The following is a 25,637-nucleotide window of genomic DNA, read 5'->3' as shown; positions in this document are numbered from 1 at the left end:
AGCTTCTGCATACATGAGTGTGTGTGCACACGTATGTGTATGGTTGAGGATGTGGAAAAAACAAAAAGCAGTCTTTAGTTTGTGGATTTATATTATTCTTTCCACATCTGAAAAACATGTCAACACCAAGGTAGCAAGACAAAAATCAGTGAGCGTGCTTATGCTTAGGCATGCTGTGTGTGCAAGTGGCACTTGCTGCTGTGACGGGGTGATTGCAAGTACAAATCCCGCTTTGTGGGTAGCATCACTTCTGCTCGCACAAAAGTGTGTTTTGTTACTGCAACTTTATTTATGAACATGGGATCTTTTATTTAAGCTTCTTTTTGCACCCAGCTTACAGTAAGTGAATGCTTTACACAGTCCACTTAAACTCTAGTACAGTTTCAAAAGTTCTGTTCTTTTCCATCTGCTTGAGGTGATTAGGACTAGCAGGGAGATCCAGCAGAGACCCTTGCCAGATACTCATGAGCTCTGTGCTGGCTTTTGATCCTCTGTCTCCTCTCTTTCCAGGATGGCTGCTTTCCAATAGCATTACCTTCTCTCTAAGACAGCAGGAGATTGTCTGCAGTTATAGCGATACCCCTCTGTCAAAGCCAATGCGCAGTCTAGTGTTCAAGTTCCAGTTCCTTCAGAGAAAACTATTGCTGCTCTCATCTAAGGTGCTGTCTGCTATCTCTACCGCTGACAGTGAAGCTATTGCACAGTTGTGTGTGTGCATGGTATTTTCCCTTCTACGACTAGATAGCTAACATGCTTCCTCCTACCATAGTGGGGGAAACATCATTTCACAAGCTTAAAGCCTCATTATTTACTTCTGTGAAAGGTTGAGGAAATTGCCTTGGACACTGGGTTCCAAGACTGAGTTATGCCATCTTCTGTTCCAGCTCTGTAGAGTGAGTAGGCCACTGAACTGGCATGTGCACAGATTTTCAGTCCTGGGTAACTCTGCTCTGGCTTCCAGCTGAAAGGAGCCAGTCCATTGCCCTGCCTGCTAGGCAGGAGGGCCTAAACACATCTCTGTTGTACAGTCAGGCAGTTGTACTGTGATGCAACTTAGATCAAGCTGGTGTGGTACAAAGGGGACATCATACAGGACTTTTGCATAAGAGATGATCTGATAGATCTCAACACAGTTCTATATTTGCTTTATGCTTTTTTCCTTCCTGTACAATTTTAACATCCTTTTATTCTTTTCTAACCGAATACAAAGAATAATGCTTTTTTTGCTAGATATTTCATTTCTATACTAGTTCTTAAAAAAAATTGTAGAGAGGAAGTGACTCAGAAGGACTTTATCCCTGACCCGGCAGGACTGTATCATGCAGCAAGTAAAAAGTTAAATCTTCCTTTTGTTTATTGAGACCTAAATGCATGTATCATAATTAGGAACAAGGCTGAAGCAACAATGAAACTCATCTAACAGAGAGCACTGCAGAGCCAGCAGGTTCTCTGTATAAACCATTATGTATATGTGCTAGGTGGGTAGTTGGGAGTAACAAGTTACTGATTTGCCCGATGAGTTCACAGGCTGGGGCACATGTATTTTCTTTATATGTGCATATATATGCATACACCTACACTCGTACACACTTCTTACAATATAGAGTAAACAATCTTTTCATTCTAATAATGCTCCAATTTGTTGGAAGAGTAGTGTCATGAAAACTTTCTCATAAAGGAAGGTGGTTGGAATCAGGAATGGAATTGAATCCAGGGATATGCAACTGTGGGTGCTTAATTGTTTAATCCAGAAAGTAAGACTGGCCACACAGTTTTGACTCCTGTGTGTTTTAAATACAGAGTGCATTATTCTTGAATCTTTTTGTTCTACCAGTTAACCCCAACAAAAGCCAGTGGAATTACAGAAGATTACTTGTTTGATTCTCTTTGCTTTCATCTGATGATCACTAACAACAATCAGCAGATAGTGTAAGTTACACTGCTGGCAAAACACAAGCAGACAGCTACAATACACAGAAAACTAAATGTACTACTGTAAAGCAAAATAAAAACTTCACTGTTTGGTAGAAGCAAGCAGAGAGAAATATAACCTTTTAGTGTGTTGAATCTGTTACAAGACACTGGGTGTACTGTAAACTATCCTACGTTGAATTCTTCAGCTAGACAATAGGTCTGAGAATTCGAGATGTTTTTCTCTTATTGACAGAGGTTGGAAAAAAAAAAAAGGAAAAAGAAAGAAAAAGGCTGTGCTGCATAAATGTGACCTGTAACAAAACAGAATGAAAAGTAGTTTAAGACCTTTCCTACTTTGCCTTCAGAATAGGGGGGAGAAATTGCTTTTTGAGGAACAAAGCATTTAGAGGTAAGTTTTAAAAATACTTAGGCATATCTCATGTCAGCTTCAACAGTTCATAGAGAGGTGTAACATATAAAATGAGATATTTGACATGTTTGTGTTGGCTAGTTTTAAAGAGCTGTATATATGATGATTTGATGTTGCTGTTAGAAAGTAGTGAGATTAGGAAAAACAATGTTTTTTTGGCTACTTTTTTCATACCTTGTGTCTGCCAAAAGGAAAGGATGAAATAGTTGTTGGAGCCAAAGCGGATTGCCTCCTGAGGTGTAGCCTTGAATGCTACTGTTTACCTCTGTGGCAAGTTAGGTAATCTCTCTTACCGATATTGCCAATGCTATATTGTCATGACAGTTTTTGCTGCCTCACCAAAAAATAAATATCTTAATATGTCTTAAGGTGGTGAGATGATGGTATAGAATCATAGAATGCTTTGGGTTGCAAGGGACCTAAAAGACCACCTGGTTCCAACCCCCTGCCATGGGCAGGGACACTTCCCACCAGCCCAGGTTGCCCAAAGCCCCATCCAGCCTGGCCTTGAACACCTCCAGGGATGGGGCAGCCACAGCTTCTCTGGGCAGCCTGTGCCAGTGCCTCACTGCCCTGAGAGTGAAGAATTTTTTTGTAACATCTAAACTAAACCTACCCTCTTTTAGTTTAAAGCCATTCTCTCTTGTCCTATTGCTAGGCTTCCTGATAAAGAGTCTCTCCCCATCTTTCTTGTAGTCCCCCTTTTAGGTACTGGAAGGTTGCTCTAAGGTCTCCCCAGAATGTTTTCTTCTCTAGGCTGGGGTGTAGGTACTTCACTGATGAAGCGTAGGTGCTTCAGTACTGAAATACTGTAGAGGCTTGAGTTAAACTTAGAGGTTCAGTAGCAGTCAGTGTTTGCATAAAGAATATTCAGGAGTTTATAGCTTCTGTCACAATTTGATAGCTGTACCACAGCTATCTCTTGTAGAATTTGTGACAGGAGCTACAGGTGCTACAGGAGTAGTTGTGCTCTGTTCCTTGAAGGCTTATTTTTAGTTTAAAAATCCAAGGTAGGACTTTCTTGCTTTGATTCTAACAAGGAAGTATTTTACTGAGGTGTAGTGCAGGCTTGCAGAGCAGTGGCAGCAGTGGGGAAGTAGTGGGGAAGAAGAAGAAAATTTCTTCCTCTCAGACACGAAATTAAACTTACAAAGAGATAAAGTTGGATTCTACATGGTTCATCTGCAATTATTCAGGGTTCTTTTCAGCAGAGACTTTTCATCAGTATTGACTTTCTCCTTCTACTGTCCTAACTTTGTCAGCTCTGCAAATTAGCAGAGCTGCAAATCATGGAGTTTCAGTAATTATTGTTAATTCAGGGCTCCTGTTTCAAGCAGACCTAATCCCAGTGTAAAGATGCCCGAATCATTCACAGTTTATAGCCCTTTTTGTCTTTCCTCATCTTTCCAACTTGTCCCATTCTGAGAACCTGTGTCTTGTGAAAACCACCTCAAACTCAGACCACTGTTCTTGTGCTGGATCTTAGCTCTTCTTACTAGCCAAGTTATTACCAAACTCAAACATCTATGTATCCTCCAAAGTCAGAGCTCTTTATCCTCCCATTTTCCTTCCTGCACTGAGGCCCAAGTTTCCTGAATTTCATTCAGCTTGGTTGCTGAGTTTTGTAAGACAAGAGACAGGTCAGTATGAAGCATATTTCAAGATAGCTCTGTATTTTAGACCTAAACTCAAATAACATCTCAGATCTGTCAATTCTCTGTTTTGCATTTCCACAGAGAACAATTTGAAGCATAAACAGACTGCAGCGCTTGTTTCACAGACTGACAGGGAAACCCAAATCATCTCCGCGTAGCTGGACCAGGAGACTTCGCTCCCTTTTCTCTGTTCTTTAAACAAACAAACAATAACAACAATTACAAAAAAAAAAAAAAGTAGTTTTTCCACTTCTGAGTTAGTCCCACCCCATTGGTGGAAGCCAACTGCAATGTTGAGGCTGTCCGTCAGGCATATTTTAATGGTGGTTATAAGTTAACTCCACATTTCACATATGAGGTCTTAGGAGTGAAAATGTAGGTGCAGCTTTCCTGAGGTGAAAGGACAGGATTTTGTCTCCCTGGTTTTCCTGTTAGCACAGCCCAGCTCAGGGTGTGTGCCATCCCTTAGGGTCCCATGAAATGTCTGTGGGCCTCCTTGAAACAGCATAGCGTAGGTTGGAAGGGACTTCCAAGGGTCATCGACTCCAACCCTCTCCTCAAAGCCTGTATGAATCTTTAAATTATTTCCAGTGAAGAGGTGCAACGTGTAGTTGTTTCCTTTAGAACAATGGTACTTCTTATTCCTGGATATATGGTTTTCAATATATTTATCAAAAGAAACAAATTGCAGGACTTTGTTTCCTAAATATTTAGCTACATACTTGGTGTTTAACTGGGAAATTGATGAAAAAGATGCATTTTTCCTGTGCTTTATTTGTGTATTGTATATGAAAAAAACTTTTTTTTTTTTTTTTATTATTTTAACTGGTACAATTTCCAAGACAATTAACGAGAATAAACTAGTTTCAATTCTGCTTCTTGCCTCATCAGTGGAGTTGATAGACTCCAGAAATCACACACAAATTATTTTAAAATTACTTTTTTCTGCAGAGAAAGTAACAAGTATTTATCCCTGATTTTTCCCACGCAGTCTTTGAAGACAAAGTGGTGTTAGTTTTCTGTGTTGCTTCCGTTTCCATCTGTCCAAAGAGAAGCAGTGATTTGAAGCATCAGTTGTGTGGTTCCAAGTGACTTCAAATAGCTTTAAATACACTGTCATTATAACTCCGAAGCTGTTCGCATCATTTAGTCAGAAGGAATCCATTTTGTGAGTGACATTCCTGATAACTTTTTGCACAGCCAACAGCCTATTTTTTTTTCTCCCCTTGAACAAAATGAACAGGTATAACTGGAATGTAATCAATCAGAAAAACATGAGTCCAAGGTGATGTTTGTAACAAGTCAGTTTACAGATCCGAGCTGTGCTTCGTTTACATATTTTAGTCTATCTTAAAATGCTTGGCTTCCAAAGGAATTTTGATACTTAAGGATTTTTCTTGTTAGAAAAATATCAAATATAATGATAATTCAGAAACATGTATTTGTATGAAGGAATTAAGCCTTTTTTGCTACCTCTTTCCCACCCCTCTCCCCACCTCCCAGCTGAAAACCATCTGATTTCAGTAAGAGGTAGAGTCATAGTGAAAGCTGTGTCCAACTATTTCAAGGACAACTAAAGTTTCAGGATTTAGGGTGGGAATCGAGGTACTCTCAAGAAGAGCTAAGCAGATGCTTTTGTGAACAAGAAATTTAGTTACTCAGGGTATGATTTAAAAAATGCTGGAGTATTTTAATGTAAATATTAAAATATCCCAAATAGCTTTTTATGTATTTGGAAATGCAGGTTACAGCACAGTTTTATGGAAATGCAATTACTTTTTACATTCAGTAAACATTTTCCTTTTGGCAAAGAATTTATTTTAAGTCTTCTTGCTATTCCAGACCACAGTGGAATAGTATAACAAATTGGACTTTTTTTTTTTTTTAAGTCACTATTACCTCTTACCTGACTTGAAAGGTATGCAATGGCCAGAAAGAAACAGTGTTTGCAATGCTTCATAAGCTGAAGCCAGCTGCCACATATAACCACGGTTAGCATGGGTCACTTGGGACAATAGGCAAAGAACAAATCCTTAGGACTTTTACCCTCTAGCCCATTAATAATCTTTCTCTCTCATTCGACCTTCATAAGGTCTTGTTGGTGCGACCGGGTTTTCAGTAGGCAGCTACTGCCTGCCAGGCAAGAAAGCATCCCAGTCATTGCTGCAAGCATTAGGGTTCAGGTCTGATTTTCTTTTCAGAAAAAAAAAATAACCTTCTTTCTTAGCACACAAATGCCACAGATGGGAGAATTACTCTTTCAGGAGCAGGGATATAGGTCCAATGGGCCTAACGTCCCTGGCCGCTGCAGGAGTCTGAACACTTGACTAATATTTAACACATGACGTATTGTCTTACCTGAAACGAAAGTTTCCAGAAGTTGTCACTGAAGCAGAGGAGTCTTTGTGTAAAAGGTGAAAGTGGGAAATGTGGGTGATCAGTGCTGGCTGTTGTGCTGCTTTCTGAAGAAATAATGTTATTCAGTAAATCCACACAGTATTTTTCCTTTAGTTATTCTAAGGCTGCGGAATACATGGATCCCACCTGGTAACTGCATTTGTTAATTGTTAGTAAGTTTGCTGCAGTAGCGTAACTCAGTTGTTCACATGTTTTGCTTGGGTCTGGTCCAACAATCTTTGAAGCTTTCCATTTGTTTTGAATGAATATTGGATCAGGCACCGTAGTGAGTTGCTAGCTTTGTGTGAAATGTTTATTTTCATTTGATTTTAATCATTCCTTGCAGAATATTTGGTTTTGTGATGGCAACATGTGTAGCTTGATGAGTACAAATGAAGTAGACGTTTATCTATGTGATTTAATCAGTGGCAATGTGAGCCATTAACAAAACAAGACTTCAGTTGAAGTGTTCATGTGTTAGATCCCCATTTGTTTGTCTGACATCTGATTTCTTACATTCATAGTTAACATTGTTGTCTACTACAATTCTAAAAAGAGAACCTGTCAAATTTTATTTGGTGTAATGGAGTGTATTTTTTTTCCTTCTTGATTATCAAACAGGTACAACAAGTGGATAAGCAATGTGCACTGCTCTGAGCCCGAAGGCACGTGGGCCTGGCCTCTCTGATATGCATCAATACAGTCAGTGGCTTGCCAGTAGACATGAGGCCAACTTGTTACCGATGAAAGAGGATTTGGCCCTGTGGCTCACAAACCTACTGGGTAAGATACAATAAGAGTAATGTAATCACTGGACAGTAAGAGAACTCTATGCACTCTCAGCTGAAAATGCAGATCTTCAGACATCTTTGCATTTCAGAAATAAAGGTGGTTTTGATTAGCTAGCTACCTTCACCTAGTACAATTGTTAGCGTGGTCAGAAAAGCTAATAAGTAGTTTGCCTCCACAGTGTTTTGGACGGTAGCATGATTGAACTCTTATTCCCTCCATGTTTGTTCTTCCTCAAATTTCCCTTTCAATTTTCTTTTGCATGTGCTTTCTGCATTAATACTGTTAAGCTGGATGGTGCTACTTATTGCCATCAAGTGTGTCTTATAATTTTAGGGGAGACCTCCTACAAACTATGGGTGTAATGGATGTCTTGAATGGAAGAACCTGTTAAATAGTTCTTTGCTGACCAAGCAGTCTAGTGATTCATAATTGCTGCCCAGTGCAATGTGTGCGAAGTCTTCCAGAAGCTTGTGTTTAGAGGGGCCTGACCCCAGGTTATGGCTGGGACCTGAGGAGTTACTGGTTCTGGCTCTACCTCCTGCTGTGTGAAGCAGAAGCATATTGCTCATGAATATACAGGGAATACATAAGGGAAATAGCTGATTTTTGTAATAAATTCCTCATCCTTGAGATGACACTAAGAGAAACACAGCAACAGTTCCCCCTCTCATTCAAAAAACAGGCAATGCTATTTTAGATGAGGTGTTTATCTGAAAATCTTGCTTATCTTATTTTGGAGGAAAATTTGGATGAGCATTTTAAAATTTGGGATTTTTTGTGCAAGTCTCCTCTGGTGAGAATATAGGCAATGTATTGTCTTGGCAGCTGCTGTAGTTGTACCCTTTCAGTGATATCCTACAATAATGAAGTGCCTTTTCTCTGCATGTTCTACATTGCTGCAGTTCATCTTTTCTGAGAGGAAGGGCAATACTGCTATGCTCTGAGAAGTGTAGTAGAAAAATTAGGTGTCAGTAGAATGTACTCAGGACCACAATATTTTGTAGATAGGTGATACCCATTTTAGAGTTGGAATAGTTATGAACTCAAAACTGTAAAACTGGCACCTTAAATTACATCTTATTGTGGTACTTCCATTTAAATTAATGAGTTTCAAATATTAAGTTATCTAGGCAATGCCAGAGCAAAATTGAGAAATCCTGCCTTTTCATTCCAATTACCACATGACAGTGATCCAGAAGACTGGTTTTTGAATCAGAAGAAGCACGTTCCATCAAGGATTTAATGTATTGTTGAAATGTTTTAAACAATGGAGTTTCAGTGAGCCACGTGAAAACAAATAGAAGTTTGTTAGCAGTTCCTAACAGAGCTTTCCCAGTGACAAGTTTAGGAATGAGGTCACTATTTTTAGTAGGAAAGTAGCAACCAGCAGGAGGCTCTGAAATGCCAACTGTAATTAAAAATCTGATTTTTCATATGGATACCAAACTCTGCACTGTATAACGAAATGGGCTCAGCCTTCTTTTAATTAAGCAGCATACACAGTTCATTTGCTTAATGCATTCCCCCACACCTTCTCACATCCAAGCTTTTTTTTTTTCCTCAGAGTTTGTTGTGAAGAACTCAGTTACAGTGATTTGTTCAAGTGCTTTGAATTCCTATGTAGACATTGTTATTCAAATTAATAATTAAGTTAAAATTCACACTGAAAATGAATTAAGTGTAACTGAATTATATTCATGTAAATATATTCACCCAGAATTCAAATTTGGTTTAATTACTATATAATTGTGGTTAACTTTCATGAGAGGAAGGACAAATGCACATATTGCTGTAGGATAAAATGTTCTGTATATCCATACCCTAGTTTGCTATATGCTTTAACTTGTGTTGTCTACTTTTAAGTATCTTTATGTCACTTTATTATTTAAATGTCAGCACAATATGACTGCCCAGTTTACACTATAGTAAAAACTAGGATGTACTTAAATTAATTTTTGTCATGTTTGTTCATGTTTTGTTTCATAATATTTTGTTCATTCATTTGTACTATGGATCAAGAAGGACAAATAATCTTTTCAAATAAATGTAGAATTTTTCAAAAATAGTACAACGTAATTTAGTAAACAACAGGGCTGAACCTCTTAGATATAGTTTGATCAACTGACGGCATTTTTGGCATTCTGTGGAGCAGCAAATATGTCCTACGCAGTGTTAGTGGCAGTTAATTTTGCACTAGCAAAGCCTTGTGTGGGTTCAAAATTGCAAACTGGAAAAGATGAAAAGAATATTGACCTTTATAATACAAATTGCATCTTTTGATATTAGATGTAAATTAGACATCACAGCTAGAATTTGACCTTATATGAGGGACAAATGGGAAGACTGGGATACATGATGAATCTGAAAAATAGCTTTCTAAGAATTTTAACCCTGAGACATTAGACATTTTACTGTAGTTTAGCATGGAGTTTGTTTTCGGGTAGTATTTAGTACATTTGCACACATCTTGCTATTTATTTTTGGATTCACGTCGGAGAAACTCAAAGCTTTTGAGAGAACAGTTTGTCATTACAGCTACATTGCTGAATAGATTTTAGCTGCCTGCATTCCAGGGACTAGAAGAGGGACATCTCAGATGAAATCCATATTTCCGATGGGATTGACTCGTGATGTTTTATGTCATAGCCTTTGCAAAATGGGGCGCCTCAGGGTTGCGGCAGGCATGGGATTACATGCTGGATGTTCTATGGATGTTCTATTTTATAGCCTCACTTCTCTCTGCTGGGCTCTGCTGGCTCAGCTGAGAGATTTTGCAGTGGCAAAGTTGAGGAGATGTATTGTCTTGCAAGGCGTGAGCATCTCCTTAGCCTTGTACTTATTGTATATAGAGCCAATGAAGCACAGTAAGCACAATGCTTTCACTGCTGATGCACTCTGAATTGGATAGATAATGCAAGTTTAGTCGAATCTGCTTGCTGACACTGAAACCTGTTTCACCTTGAGCGAGTTTCACATGGGAACTACAGCTGTTGGGCCACACTAATCTTCTAGTGGAGGCAAAATGACAGATTGAAGGCAACAGGGGTTTGCTGCCCTCTGTACTCTCCAATACTGTCTCATTTTATCTTCGGTGTCTAGAGAGGGAAAAGGTTTGCCATCAGAAGGAGCAGGCCTCGTGATGAGTTGATAGTTTAGGACAGATACAAAGTGCAAATTTCCCCATTTCCCCTTTGGCTATTGTGAAAAAATTCCTGCTCCTGGGGCCTGTTTACCAGATACAGGAGATTCCGATACCATAGCTTGTTCCATACCGCTTCATTTAGAACATGGAACTACAAAATAGGCCTTTAAGATGTTCCCTGGTTATGGGAACATGTCTGGGCTTCGGTGCTGAGACCTCTTGCTTTCAGAACTTCTGGGCTTCAGAAATTCGTAGGTAAGGAGCTGGAGATTGTAAGATAATGAGGAATTGGACTTATAGAAGTTGCATGTTGTACGAGGCATGTAAAAGTTGCTTGCCTGGATGAAGAAATGGAGTAGACCTCGAGAAAAGCAATAGTGAGGTGAGGAAGGTCGGAGAGGCATTGAGTTGAGACCAGGTTTGGAATTTAAAGCTGTGTGGAAGGAGGCATAAAGTCTGGGGGATGAAGGTTTGGAAGTCTTCTGTAGGAAAATGGTATTTCTTAGATTCTGAGTTTTAAGCAAAACCTCCTTCAGCTCAGTTATATTACCATCTAAGAGGATTTTGTAACAGTACCTCTATTTTCAACATCTGTGTGTTCAGCTCAAGCCAGTGGGAAATACAGGGAAATAATGAATATCTCTGAACATTGAGATATTGATGGTACTGATACTTGTAGTGTTTTTACTGGCACTGAGTAAATTATTTAGCTGAGAGACTTTATAATTTTCTTTAGTATCAGCATGCCACTGGGGTTGTTTATGTATTCCATTTCAAGTAAACAATACTGTCAAGGCTATCAACACTATTCCTCTTGCTCTCTGCTATTCTAGGATACACAACAGCCTTCTTGTCAGAAAAGAGGCAGGTTTTTTTATGTGCATAAAATCATTGGCCATTGTTTTCCTCAAATTTTTGTTGTCTCTGGTATGAATGCCACACAAGTGGAGGGTCAAGAGGAATACTTCCACTGCTGCCTCAGTGCAGTACAAGATCATCCTCCTACTGATATGTTTCAGAGATGTTTCTGCTTCTAAACTATTACTTTTGTCTTACCATTCCAATCTTCACTTCAAATAGTTTATCAGCTAGTTATTGGGCTGGAGCCAGTGTCTTGCATTGTAGGGGTTAAACTGAGTGTGGAACAACTCAGGGATAGAATAGAGGAACCAACTAGACTTTGATACCTCTGTTTTAGTATTCGAGTCCCTCCACCTTTTTCTGAAGGTTCTGGTTATCTGGGGAGGAAGGGGGGCAACAGGGAATGCTTTACCCAGGGCGTGTGCCCAAGAGGCTGAGGATACGGGCTCTTTGCAGTCATTCTTTCACAGACCTCCCAGTCTGCTTGCATGAGGACCCCAGGGCTGGGTGGCCTTGCAGATAGCTGCCCACAGTTCCCAAGCAATAGGCATTCAGGAAAAAGAGCTTCTTTTTTATCTGGTCACTGTAGTGTAAGAGAGGGTAAGCAATGCTTGTAAGGTTTAAGAAAGACTTCATATTCCTGGTTTTTTTTTCTTCATACTTTTAGTGTTGTTTTTTATTATATTTAATGTTATTACCATTCTATAAAAACATTGCAACTGCTTTCTTGTAATTATAGGGGGAGTTATACATTTTTAATGGAGTTTAATGTTTTTTCCATACAAATACACAGAGCTGTTTTTTTCCTCAGGCTATGAACATTACTCTCATTTGAATCAATACATTTCAACTGTTAAATATGTCAGAGTGTCTGTTTTAGCAAAGAAATGCCACCTCTTGGAGCCATAAAATACAGTGAATTGAAAGCTGACACCTAATATATTTTTCATTGGATACAGATGTTCAATGCAAAACTCATTCTTTCAGCTTTCATAAAAGGGAACAGAAATAAAATACTCCAGCTTAGCATACAATATGCAGTGACCAAACTGCTAATGCAATTCAACATTAAAAATAGTGTAAACATATTGTTAAATATCAGCAGAAGATAGAAGATCTTTTCCATGTCTGTTTAAAGAGAAGATAGGTTTAAACAGGTTTAAGTATTGTGGGGTTTGTTATGTTTTGTTTTGTTTTTTTAAGGCTTGACCAGTAAAATCTATAAATCGCATCTATAAATTATAGGACAGAATAGATTGGTAGGATGTGATTTCTCTTTTACTCATGCAAGAGGTAATTGTGCATTCCAGAACAAAACTAAAACCTTGCAGAGGTTAGAAATGTTTGAAATAGATTTTTAAAAGAGAAAATGAGTCTATTAAGAAATTCCAATACTTCATTAAAAATGAAGCAGTTCCTATAACATAGTAATATTTCAATTTCAGATTTCTGTTGGTTTATACCTTTTGCCATAAATGCTGATGGCGCAAATGGGAAAAAAACAGAGTCTAGAATGGTGATGGAGTTTTTTTGAGGTGCTGAAATGCTCAAATTTTGTGTCTGTGGCCTGTTACATTTTGAGACACAGCTTTGGCTGAATTAGAGGCACTGCTAAAATCATGTCAGTTATGCATAAGTGATCAATGTCTGCAGTGCTGCTACTGCTTTTCTGCCTGGAGAAGTAATTTCCGTGTATGGGAGCTATAAAGTGGGCTGTAGGGCAGAGAGAATTAAGGGAGGGGAGAGGAAAAACAAACAAACAAACAGAACCAACTTGACATTAAACAGATATTTCTGAGGAATGCATTTGAAAAAGAAGATTTAACTTCAACCAGAAATGTAAGTCTGTTGTTGTATCTGAAAATGAATTGCTGAAAAGATCTTTGTCTTAATCTTTATTCTGTAACTGACCAAACTGAAAAGGCTAGGCATTTTTTTTGTCCAAAGGATGCTGAAGTATCTAACAATTTTCAGGCAAAGGCCTAGACAAATAACCTTTCCTTTAGCATTTTTACTGATATTGCTTTATAATACTGCTATCTTCAATGTTGTAAGTGAACACTGATTATCAGATTACAATGTAATCACAATATGTTAGAATATAATATTAGTTTCTGATTATATATTTCATTTTTATTTTTGAATATTTGTTTTTGCCTTCTCAATGAAAAAGCTTTAGTTCTTTTTAATCTTTTTCATAATTTTCCTATTTTTTCCTTTTTTTTTTTTTTTGGCAAAAACATTGTGAACCAGCTCTAAGCACACTAATGCTTTCAGTTTCCAGACATCTCATGGAAAATAAATTTTCCCACACTGACTGGAAAAGTAGAAAACTGATTTGGTCAGGCAGCTGCTCGTTGGTCAAAAATCTGTGGCAAAAAACAATCAGCCAGCAGTGGGCAGACTTATACCTACTTTTTTTTTTTTTTTTAATCAGTTTTGAGTAGCAGGAGTGGATGTGAATTGGATAGGCAACCAGTCTCACAACTAGTTATTTGGGATTGCTGTGTAATAGCCTATGAAAAAATGAGTTGATAGTGTTCCAGTTTCCAAATGACATAGGAAAATATCTGCCCCCCCAAAAAAAAGAAAACCAAACAAAAACAAACAAACAAACAAAAACAGCACCAAAACAAACAAACAAAAAACAAATAACTAAGTTCTGTCTTAATGGGAAAAGCAAGAATTAGTCTTGTTTCTTTCTTGGTATTAGTAGAAGTTAAGAACACTGAACAAGCCAGCTGCTGGTCCAAAGAGTCTCCGAAGAGAAGGCAAATTTTTCCAGTAAAAATATGAAAAGCTTCAACAAGAATTATAAATAATTTAATTTGAAAATGATGTCATGATGCTGGGAGTTCAGTTTGAGGTGGCAAATGATTCCCTTCTCAACTGGCCTGTCCAGCCTCGTCAGAAGGCAGGTCTCTCTGTGGGACACTCGGGATCTCCTCCTGCAGGAGGATGCAGTGGCAGAGTCATGGAAGGCAGTTGGCTTTGCTCCAGTCAGCATAATTTGATATTATCAGCCAGAATGGTAATATCAAATCAAATTATTGGTTCTGTTCTTTTGGGTGAAAATTTTAATTTGTGTGGCAAGTAGATACATGACATGAAATTTTGTGATTCTCTCTTTTTTTTAATGAATCTAACATTTCTTCTGAAAAATGTTTTTCGAAGGGGCTTTTCAGTCATTAGTATTTGGTCACATTTTTGCAGGATCAAGTCTTGAAGTCTTGCTAAAGTGTCATTTCCTTCTTTGCACAGTTTGCTCCTTCTGTTGCAAAATAAGCTGCAGTAATAGTGTTAGCAACTCTTATGCCATAGCTACCCACATGTACTGGTGTAAACCATCATCTACCTGCAGCACAGGTAAAAAAGACAGCTAAAAGCACTGGAATTTCTTATGTAAAATGAGGTATGTGATTTCTTATAGGCTGGAATTGTTTTTTTTGGTAACATACCTTCCCCCCAAAAGCATGTTATTTTTGAATAATTTGCTGTATATGTATTGGTGAGATAGTAGTGAGATTATTCACTAAGTGTTGAATGTAATGCAAGTTATTCAGTTAAAGCATGTTTTTTCAAGTTGTTGTCGATGTATTTAGAATGTCTTTTTTTTTTTTTTAATAAGTGCAGTCGATACTGTTGCACACTTTTTGCTATGCTAACTTTCTGCTTGCTGTTCAGGTAGAGAAATAACAGCAGAAACCTTTATGGAGAAATTGGATAATGGTGCCTTACTTTGTCGGTTAGCTGAGACCCTGCAGGAGAAATTTAAAGAAAACAGCTTTGAGGCAAACAAGCCTGGTAAAGTAAGTGTCATTAAATGTTCTAGCATGTATTATCATTATCTGAGATATCTTGACTGTTTTGGTACTGAACTTTTCTGTGCAGTTAAGAGTTTTTATTTATGGAGTTTCTGCAAATGGGCAGAGAGTAATGTAAAACTGTGGGAAATGAATGTTTCTTTGGTAATTACTAAAGTAATTACAAGAGGAGGGTACTCAAAAAGACTTTTAACATGTGGAAAATAAGACATTGAACGGCATCTAGCAGTGTGATATGGTAGCTAACAGAGAAAACGTGATCCTTGTATGTATTTGTGAAGGGTATATTAAGTAGCCAAGGGAGGTGCCATTTCCTCCATAAACAGCTCTAGGGAGGCCGATAATAAAATTCTATAGTTACTTTTGGTGTCTAGAATTTAAAGGTCTTGTGGTGTACTGGAAGGAGTTCAGTCAAGAGCTGCAGAGATAATGTGGAAAACATAAACCTTCAGAAGACACTGAAGAGCTGTGCAAAGATCAGGTTAAGATCTCGCTTGGTCACAACCGTAGGCTGGCTTTATTGGAAGAAATTAAAGAGTGCAGTGTCTTTTTGAGAGAAGTTAGATGAGATGGTTGACATTTACATTAATTCATTTGCTCTGAAAGTGTTTTATTTCTTTTTTTTTTGGAAATAGATACATCTTTCTTTAAACCTAAAAAGGCAAATACACAGGAGGTTTAAAACAAACAAACAAAAAAAAACCACCCAAGGACAGAAAGCAAAAAATGCATCTTCTCTTCTTGATGTTCTCATAACTTGCCTGGAGGAGAAATCCAGGCACACCGTTAAGTTTTATCAGCAGTTTTGAGAACTGACAGTGTTGTCAACAGCAGCTGCTCAAGTTGTTTTTTTTTCTAGTTTCCAAGCTTAGAATTGTTGTAGAAAAAAATGTCTACATTAAGGCAGGCTTTTTCATTTTTGTATTTTATTTTTTTCCTCTAAAGAAAAAGGAGGAGATAGCTGTGAGGAGAAGTGATAAGAAGTAAATCAGAGATGGAAGGAAAATTTCTCCCACAAGGACAAAAATACAGCTGGAACTCATATTTCATATTTGACCTGGCAGTCAAGATTTGGCGAGTAGAAATACCGGATGACTTCTGAATTGCTCTTTATAATACGGTCCAGCTTGTCTTCACCTAAGGAGTGGTCTGTTAGCATCACAATAATTCCCAAATTAAGGAAACAAATAAGGCAGTATTTTTGGTTGAGGTTGGGAGCTATCTAGGCAGAAAGAGCTATTACTTTTTTTTTTTTTCTTAAAAATAAGCAAATGAAAAGGTATTGTTGTTAACAAAAGCTACTAAAAGTTTCAGTGAATAACCCAAAGGTAAACTTGGCTACAGAGTTCTGAAATAATCCCTTTTCATATCTTGCCCAGCTGGTATGCTAGAAAGTCAATTAAATCCTGAATGGCAAGCCATTTTACTTTCTTTTTTAAGATTGACATCTCTGAAAGCCATGTCCTTTTAATATAAAACTGTCAGGAAAATAATAGGTGTAAATTAACCAACAACTATAAAATTCCAGTGAATATTCAGAAACTCAAAATATTCATTTTAAAGATATATATATACATTTTTTGTTTTGTTTTTTATCATCAGACCTTTATCTGATGCTGGATCATTTTGATAGAGCTGCCATTTGGAAAGATAACCCAGGAATATATGAGTGTTTGGTACTTTTGTGTTCTGCCACTGGAAAGAGGTAGTGCTCCACTCTTAGATTAACTTCTTCAGTGGACGATATGGCCTTCTTTATATCAAATAGCTGATCCCCTTTTTTTGAACTGAAGTTATATTAGAAGCTGTTTCGACATTTGTAATTACTAAGATTTTTTTTGGTCTTCATTATTCGTCAAACTGGTATAACAGGCAATACAACGAAATGGAAAACATGCTCCACTGCTATTTTCTCAATGTATATTATTTCATATTTAGTCTAGTAAGAATTGAAAGAAATGTCAGCATAATAGCTTTGTGTCATTGTAGGTTATTAGGGAACTACTTATCCTTTCAGATTGTAATTCCCTGTGTAGCAGTCCCAGGCAATACGACTTGTATACACGTTGGAAAATCTGACTCGTGGTGCCAAGGAAATTTATAAGAAGATTATACTGTATGAAATTTAGCATAGTAAGAATTCCACAATCATCCTCTGAATTATTGTTATTATGCTCTCCATTAACAATACATACAGAATTTTGGAACCATTTGGTCATTTCTCTGTGCACATGAAAACATAACCATTATGGTCTTTCAACCAGGTACTTTGCAGCAGATGACTTCACTGGTAGCTGGAAGTTCTATAGAGGCAGCCTCTGTCAAAATAGATATCATGCTTTTTTATTCATATATGTAACCTGGAATTGTTTGTTTGTTTATTTATTTATTTTAAGATAGAAGTAGACTGATAGTAAATGTGTGGCTGCCAGAAGGATCAGTTTGCAGGCAGCACCAGGTTGCAACTGAGTGAAGGAGACAGGATAAGGCTGAAGATAAAGATAATAGGGATGGGGGAATCTTACTAAGTCCCTCCACAAGCTTGAAGATTTGGTTTGTTTTCATAAGTCAAGTTTTTCCTCATTTATAAGATACTTCCTAGATGGCAGAGCTCCATAAAATACTTTGGTTTTAGTTTCGTCTTAGAGGAAGATGACATATCCTGTCCTGTTTGATATATACTGCTGATCAGGAATTTGCTTTCGCAGCTTTTTGGAGCTGTCTGGCTAGTTGAGCAGCTACAGCAGCATGTGTAAGGATACAATACAAAACTAATTCTGCATACACTGATTGACCAGTTGTTTGTCATAATTTCTTAAGTTCAGTCTATAGACTGACAGAGGTTAAATCGTATTGCCTCTGAATTAATTACTTGTGCAGTAAGTTGCTATTCACTGTCAGTATTGCAGTTGGTTTCTTAACGTAACTGCATGACTTCCTCTCATGAGAAAGGACTGAATGCTCTTCATCTTTCAGGGCCCCCAGAGGTCAGCATTAGCCTTTTGGAGCGTGAAATAAATTGGGAAAGCATAAACCAAAAAGGCTGTGTCTCCCATAATATCAGGTCTTCCAGATCTGGAAGGAAGAGGCTGGTATTGATATAAACCCTTCCTTTTTGTATCGTGTGGAGAAGCTTTGGGATATTGGAAACATTTTCCAGAGTTAGGAAACTGCCGGTAATGTCACTTGGGAATACAGCTTTAAGAAACTGAAAAGGAGGTTAAGAAGTGTGGAACAGATGAGTGAAGTCTTCCTTAAGAGTCATAGGAAGGCAACAAAGATCAAGGGAGTAGCTTTTTGTGAAGAGTGTCTACGTAGGTTAGGATTCTTCAGTGTGGAAAGAAGCGCAGAATGGGTACACTTGATGGAACCTGCAAAATCATGAAGGGTGTGGCAGATGTTCCCAGTTTTTCCTATACAAAACTGACATCTGGTGAAGCTGGTAGAAGCCGAACAAACAAAAGGTGATTCTTGTTTATGAAGTGGTTGGAAGTGTCTTGCCAATGAATGTTACCCACTCGTAATGTTGACCTGGGTTCAGGAAAACACCAAATAAGAAAGACCTTAAAAGTCTGAATACGCAGAAAACCCATCAAACCCAGGAAGTCCCCATATCATCAAGTAGTTGGAGCCTGAGAAAGTATTGAGAGGTATCATGTGTCTGCTGTTGTCTTAGTATTTCCTAGGTTGGAAGGTACCTACTTAAGGCTGGTCTAGTCTAGGTGGGCCTTTGGCTGATCCAGTAGGGTTGCTCTTATGTTTTGTGGGTTATCACTTTTGGGGGCTGAACACCTTGCTGGTTGTGCAGGGATCCTTACACAAGGATCACGCTTCACAGAAATCAATTTAAATTAAATTGTACTTGTAGTTCTATATACACATGGAATACCATTTTGCCTTTAGGACTGAAGCCTTACAGCTAAAAATAGCACCTGAGTCAGACTCTGCTTAGTATCTATTATCCAGAACAGTTATATGAGATTGAGAGCACTGGAGTTTGGCAGCCTCTGGTGCCTTTTATGCAGTTTCTGCTCAGCGCCCTCCTGAGCTTAATGTCTTAACAGGTACTTTGGGATGTCAGAATAGATACTGAGTGTTTCTGTCACAAGTCTAACTCCCTGACCTCTGGCATTAGATTAGTTAATCATACAGTAACAGGCTATTAAAAACACTTCCATTTCTAATGATGAGAAAGGTAACAATTGTTCATTTCAAAGGATGTTAGGTGCTAGATCCTTTTGCAAATCCCAGAAGATAATGTTCTTCCTTGTTCAGCAGCTAAACCATGCTTCAAAACCTAGTGGTTCAGAAAATGTTGATGTTGTATCTGATCCTTTGCTTCAGACAACTTTGAGTTTTGAATGGGGAGTGTGGTGTTTGAGTAGTGTGATTATGTAATATCTGCTTAGAGAAATATTTTTTTTCAGTTCTTTGGAGATCTTACTGTCATAATAATGTCTTATGTACATTTACAAAATGACATGGAGATGACTGATATCCACCTTAATAAATGCTGGACACTTAAATGGTAGTAAGTTGATGCAACTATATGTATTGCTGCTAATGATCTGTGTCTAGAAACTACAGACTTATTATTATAGCAGAGGTTATTCTGTAAAAGTGATTCATGTCACAGGATGCCATTTTTTAATTTTCTCCCATTGGCTTGGATTTCATCTCTATGCTCTCCTGGCAGTCTTTTACTTTTCCTGACAGATAATTAATTTGAGAATCTCACAGCTGTACAAACAAATTTAAAGCATCAAGGCATGTGCACTCTGCATAGAGCCCACATTTGCTTGGGCTTAGTTTAGTAAGCCCATTAATTAAGATTTTAAAATAAACATGGATAAATTGTGTTAATAGTTATCACCATTTTAATAGGCAGGATGTAATAGTCTGCCCACCATCCTTGAAGCCATACGTGTATTTGTGAATATTCCGCTGCAAACAATGGTTTTATGGCAAATGAATTAAAACAGTTTGAAGCTGAATCACTCCTTGTCTCAGAGTTCTCAGAGGTTAATCAGATAAATTTCAACTCAAATCTCCCCTAGAAATAATTTGGAAAAACAAATCTAAATCTAAAATTCAACCTTATTTTCAAGAAGTCACAATCTAGATGTAATTTGGCATATAAAAGAGGTACAAGTACAAAATAAATCCAGATGCAAGTATTTCTGAAGTCTTAAACTATTTAATTCAATTATGCATTTAATTTCATTCTTCCAATGGGAGCTGAGATTATCCTGGTTTAATGTCATTAAACTGAATGTACACTGAAAAAAAGCTGTTGTGTATAAAACACTAAATCTTGCCCTCGTAGGTACACGTGTATTTCCATTGAAACTGTCTGGGAAAGCAGCAATTTATTCATGCACACGTTCATGCATTTCCTAACGTTAAGAAATTGTGCCTACCTCTTACCCATAGTCCTAGTAACTGAAGTGTATTTTGCAGTGGTTCCGCATCCAAAGCTTTCCCTTGTGCCAGGAAATATACTTAGTGAATCTGATACTTGGAGGGTGCAGGTCACTGTTACAGCGTTGGCTTCTCTGGAGTCATGCAGATTTGCCTACGGTGAAATTTTGACCAATGGAGTGCACTGTATGTGTTTTGAGAGTTTTAATTAAGAGATCTAGACTGAGATTTTGGGTGAAGATTTCTTGCCCTTAATATCTAATATTGAAGTTGGATCTCAATTAAGAAACCGTTGTTCAGTTACACAACCAAAAACTTAGAGTTTGTTTGAAGTTTTCCACGTTTGTGCTTCTAAAGAGAATTGTGTATCTGTGGAAGTAGAGACAGAATTCTGTAAAGCAAAGGACTCTAGAAGGCAGGGAAATGACTTTAATTCTGTCAATATTGAAAGAAGAGACTAATGGCAAAAGAACAAGATTATAAACTGGAGACCATATTCACTTTCAATTTCAGCTGTAAGCTTATTGTTTGCTCTTGGGAGAATACATTCTGTGCTTTCATTTTCCACATCTGTTACCTGGGAATACTATTCACTGTACATTATTGCTTTGATTTGTGAACACTGTAAAGTGCTTTGAGCTCATCTTGTGCCAAACTGTATTACTATCCCACTTGCTGAGCTGTGATCAGTATTAGGTAGTTTCCATTATGAAAACGAAAAATGTTATTTGACTCAGCTCATTCATAGGGAACCTGGAAAGCTATGGTTCTGTAAACATTGATAGGAGACAGACCTTAGCTTGCAAATCTACTGCCTCAAAGAGCTTGCTTTCTGCTCTGCAACAAGGCCACAAGAATATCTAGTAAATGTCATATTCCTGGAGAGGAGAATCTGGTTTAGGATTTGACTGATCTCCCAGTCCATTGAGAGTCAGGATCGAGTAACAGCTTTAGGTTGCCTTAACAATTTACAAGAACAAAAGATACATTTATTCTTGTTCTATCTTTTCAATTATTCTTTTGCATCAAGGGAATTAAGTGAATGGAGAAATTATCAGAATCCTGGAAGCTCTTGAGAAGTAGCAAATGACATTTGAATCTCCAAGGAATGCACTGAAATGAGGAAAGAAAAAAAAAAGTAAAGGAGGAAACAAAAAAGGAAAGGGGAAGAATAAAGTGAAACGAGATAACTTTATTTTTCTTCTTGAAAAAGAAAAGATCCTGCCTTAATAAAGTCTTTCCTCAAATGAATTAGGTGTTATGCAATGAAAATCAGTACATTTATAGCTTTCTTTCATTAGGTCTTTCTGAATTATAGTAATGCTTTTTGAACGTTAAACAACAAGGTATTTTACATTAAGAATATGGCTACCAGATTCCTAAACAGAATCAGATTTGCATGCTTGCTATGAGAACATCCATAGGTACAGCAGAGAGAATTGCATCGATTTTTTTAAATTTATAAAGGTTCTAAGTTTTTCCATGCCTGAAGGTGTAATTCAAGTTCAAAGGGAAAGGGCTAAGAATAAATACTTTCTTTGGGCAGTTTTTTCTCTCTATCTTTGCCTTGAAGTATCTTCCTCTGAAGAGTGTGGATCTTGCGCCTCTTATACCCTGGATGGCCAAAACTGAAAGCGTGATCTGATCAACATGCAAACCTATTTTTACTGCAGGCTTCATTTTCTCAAGGTTACCTGTGTCCTGTAGAAGGAATAAACTTGCAGCAAATATGGTATTCTGTAAGCTTGATGCCTCAAGCCTGTCAGTCCACAGGAAAGCCTCCCCAGCTACCACTTAGGCAACTATGTATGCGCTGCATGGCACAGGAAAGCATTGCACGGCCTTGGCAGGTCTGGTGGTCTCATAGCCCCTGTTCAGGTGCTCTCTGCGAGCTGTAAACCTGACGCTCGAGCCAAGAATTGCATGGATGTGGTCAGGCTATGAACAGATTCTCTGTGGTCTGTGGCAGCAATTTGCTTGTCTGCACACTTGTACTTTCTGGAGACATTTGTTTTCAGCTAAAGCTTGTGGAGCCAATTTCTAATCATACACAGTATAGATATGGCTCTTAGTTACGCGGGAGGGACAAAAATCAAGTACAGCATTGTCTTTTTGTGTATTAGTCTTTATAGTGACACCCTGATGTGGCTAGAAGAGGAAAAGAATAATCTTGTGAAATGAATCATGAGTCCTAATCCATCTGGAAGGAATCATTTCCACAAGACCGTAAAGCTGTTTGTTAGCGAATTCCTTGTACCTTTCTCAGACATGTCAATAGCTTGCTGAGCTTGTGGTCATATGCACAACTGGATTGCTACCAGATTTCTTGCAGATACTGGAAGATTTGCCTGCAAATGGTCATGTGGACAAACCCTATGTGCTTGAGCAAATAATTCTTACAACTCAAGTTTTCCTGCCTGCAGAAGGATTGCATGGTAGCACAGGGTTCTGTTTCTTACCACATGGTAACAGGAGATTTTTCAACAAACCTAGGATATTCTGTGATTGTCTGCCTGGCACTTTCCAGGTGAATGTGTTGAAGAGCATAGCGGCTTTTAAGTGCACTTTACGCACCATGTTGAGGACAGTGCTACGCAGCACTGGAAAGAGCTCTGAAGCATCCCGTCTCTTCAAGGTCATTCTTCCTGCTGATGCTCTGTCCTGGGGAAAGAATGGTTTCTTCTCTCTTTTAGCTGGAGTAGATGTGGACGTTTAATCACCACGTGAACCGTCCTTGCTCTTCTTGAAAGTGAACCTGAGACAGGGATTCTCTTGCATACCTCTCTCTCTGCCCCTTCCTGAACTTGCAGAAATACTCAAAATTTGCATCTTGTAACTATGATGGAAAAAGTAGTGCATATTTAAGCAACTAATGGCTTGTTAACTCCTGCTTTGGAAAAGATGCTAATGATTCAGACTGCAAATAGGGTAAAGAAGAGAACGGAATTTTGACTTCTAATAATACCATTTAGCTAGAAATCGTGTCTCTCTCTCCCTGCCCCCAATCCTCCCCCTGCCCCCATTCTCACCCCCCCCCCCCCCCCCCCCCCCGGGGATATTTAGTTAACACAGTTTTTAAATGAAATACCAAATACCAATACTTAGATTCTTCACAAAATCTCTGCTCAAACTGGATTTTCTTCATAAAATTTTACCGTTACTCCAGCCTCAGTATTGGAGGACATAGTTTTTGAAAGGAAAGGAAGTATAAACAGCCATTTTTAGATTTGCTGGATTTTGCTTCTTATGTGAAATGCATTCTGTTATTATTATTATTTATTTTAAGTCTCTAAGGTAACCTATAAAAATTTTTGCAACTTTCCAACAGATATTTTATGGGGCTTTCTGTATAGACTGTTAGGGAAATGTCTGGAACAGGAGCATAAGATTAGGCACTTGCATACACCTTAGCATTATTATTATCATTATTATTATTATTATTATTAGAGAAAATATAACTTAGACAAACTATCTTTGGCTCAATTGTCCATTTCTTAAGTCAGATTTAGTGTTAGCAGCTTGAAGGAAGTAATAAATAAGAACTACAGGATTTGATACCAATAGTGAGTCTTGTACTTATGAAAGGAGCAAACATTTCTGAAATGGTACTTGTGAATATAGTGCCACATGTTAAGACTGCAATGCAGGAGGGGAAAAACATTAGTCATTTTCAAGTTTAGACACTAATTTATAGATATCATAATTATGTTGAATTTGCTTATTTTTATAAGCATGTATTCCCACTTGGGCACGTGTATGTAAATTGGCCCCAAATGCTTCAAGTATAAAGTAAAGCTTTGTTCACAACCTTAGAGAGTGAGTTAAGGCTGGTTTGGAAATTTGGCTGTGTAGATTAACATTCCAACATGTTTTTCAAATCACAGACACTTTTAAATTCTACGCCAGTGTAGAATTCCCAGGGCTCTAGCAGTTTCCTTGTGGTTTCTAATTGGAGAACTTGCAGAAAATCAGTCTTTATCATAAAGGCAAAGACCTAATTTTTCTTTAAAATGATCATGAAGGACTTTGGAGAGTCAGACTTACCTGCAGTGAGCTATGTGTAAAATTCTTTCTCAATGTTTTCAGCATTTGCATAAAAATTGTATTTTTGTTACGCATCTGGAAATCCAGAAAGTGAACAGATAAAGCATCTGAAAAAAATAAATCTGTCTTCCTTTAGACTGGGTGATCTTTATCATGGTCTTCCTTGACACTTGGCTCGTGTTAGGTAAAGCACCATTTGGAACTAATCTTACAGAAAGGGCTGGGAAACCTCCCCATGCCCCATCCCCACCTTGCACTTCAAAGGATCACAAAGCATGAGATTGATCGTGGAGAGAAAAGGAAGAAGAGGCATGACACAACAGTATACCCAGCACTGTAATAATTACATCTAGGGATTTGAATGACTGGTTACATTTGTTATTCAGGCTGCCAGTGAGATGCTATCCCCTATAATTCCATAGATCGAAGAAATATGTTGGTTGTTTGAACTGCATTACACCACACTCTAAGTGAAAACATGGAAACATCTTTCAATATGAAAATTTAAAACCTATAATGTGTTCTGATGGACTCGAGCTATTCAGACTCAAATTTTCTAAGCATTGTCATGACCTTAGCTTGGATTCTTCTACAATGATTAAGGGGAAAAAGTGACTTTGAAATTTCTGAGACTAAAATATGTTGTTTTTGCCAAAATTTAATATTTTTCATATTCAAGAGAATCATCTACGCTTCAAGAATGTGATATTTGATAAGGGATGGTCATGGGTTAATAAGATGTCTTTTAAAATGTGTCCTGTCAAAGTGCATTCATATTTGAACAAGTTATATTCCACGGAAAAAATTCAGCTTATACATGCAGTTGCAGGTCATTCACAGGCCCTGTTGCATGATAATGAAATAACCACAAACAGCTTACACAAATGTAGTCCTCCTATGGTTCCCATTAAATTACGTATAAATGAGGGAAATTTAGAAGCTGGGATAGTTTAACTTGGTCAACTAACTGTATGTTAATTTAGCTCTGGCTTTGGCGATTGCAGTGGGGAAAAAAGTTTCAAATAGTCTATCAAACATAAGCTGTAGGTATCTTCTGGAAAGGCGAGTGTGAGAATTGCCCCTTTTTGTTCTCATCAGATACTAAGAAGCCTATTATGAAATGCCAATTTAAAAAATGCCAATCAAAACATGAATTC

The 25,637-nt window shown here is 37.8% G+C and overlaps 1 protein-coding gene across 8 annotated transcripts in view; it reads left to right on the top strand.

Moving 5' to 3' along the window:
• Positions 1 to 25,637, top strand: part of GAS2 (growth arrest specific 2) — a 92,839-nt gene that overhangs the window by 2,936 nt on the left and 64,266 nt on the right. For all 8 annotated transcript variants that reach the window (XM_080593108.1, XM_080593103.1, XM_080593107.1 and 5 more), the window contains 2 exons: positions 7,018 to 7,179; positions 14,876 to 15,000. In XM_080593108.1, coding sequence (XP_080449234.1) covers positions 7,038 to 7,179; positions 14,876 to 15,000 — 267 coding nt within the window. In that variant the 5' untranslated portion in view covers positions 7,018 to 7,037. The remainder of the gene's footprint in view (positions 1 to 7,017; positions 7,180 to 14,875; positions 15,001 to 25,637) is intronic.

This window comes from Anser brachyrhynchus (assembly GCF_964034855.1).
Source record: "Anser brachyrhynchus genome assembly, chromosome: 5".
Taxonomy (NCBI): Eukaryota; Metazoa; Chordata; class Aves; order Anseriformes; family Anatidae; genus Anser; species Anser brachyrhynchus.
Note: the sequence above shows the minus strand (reverse complement) of the source record. Positions and strands in the feature narration are given on the sequence as shown.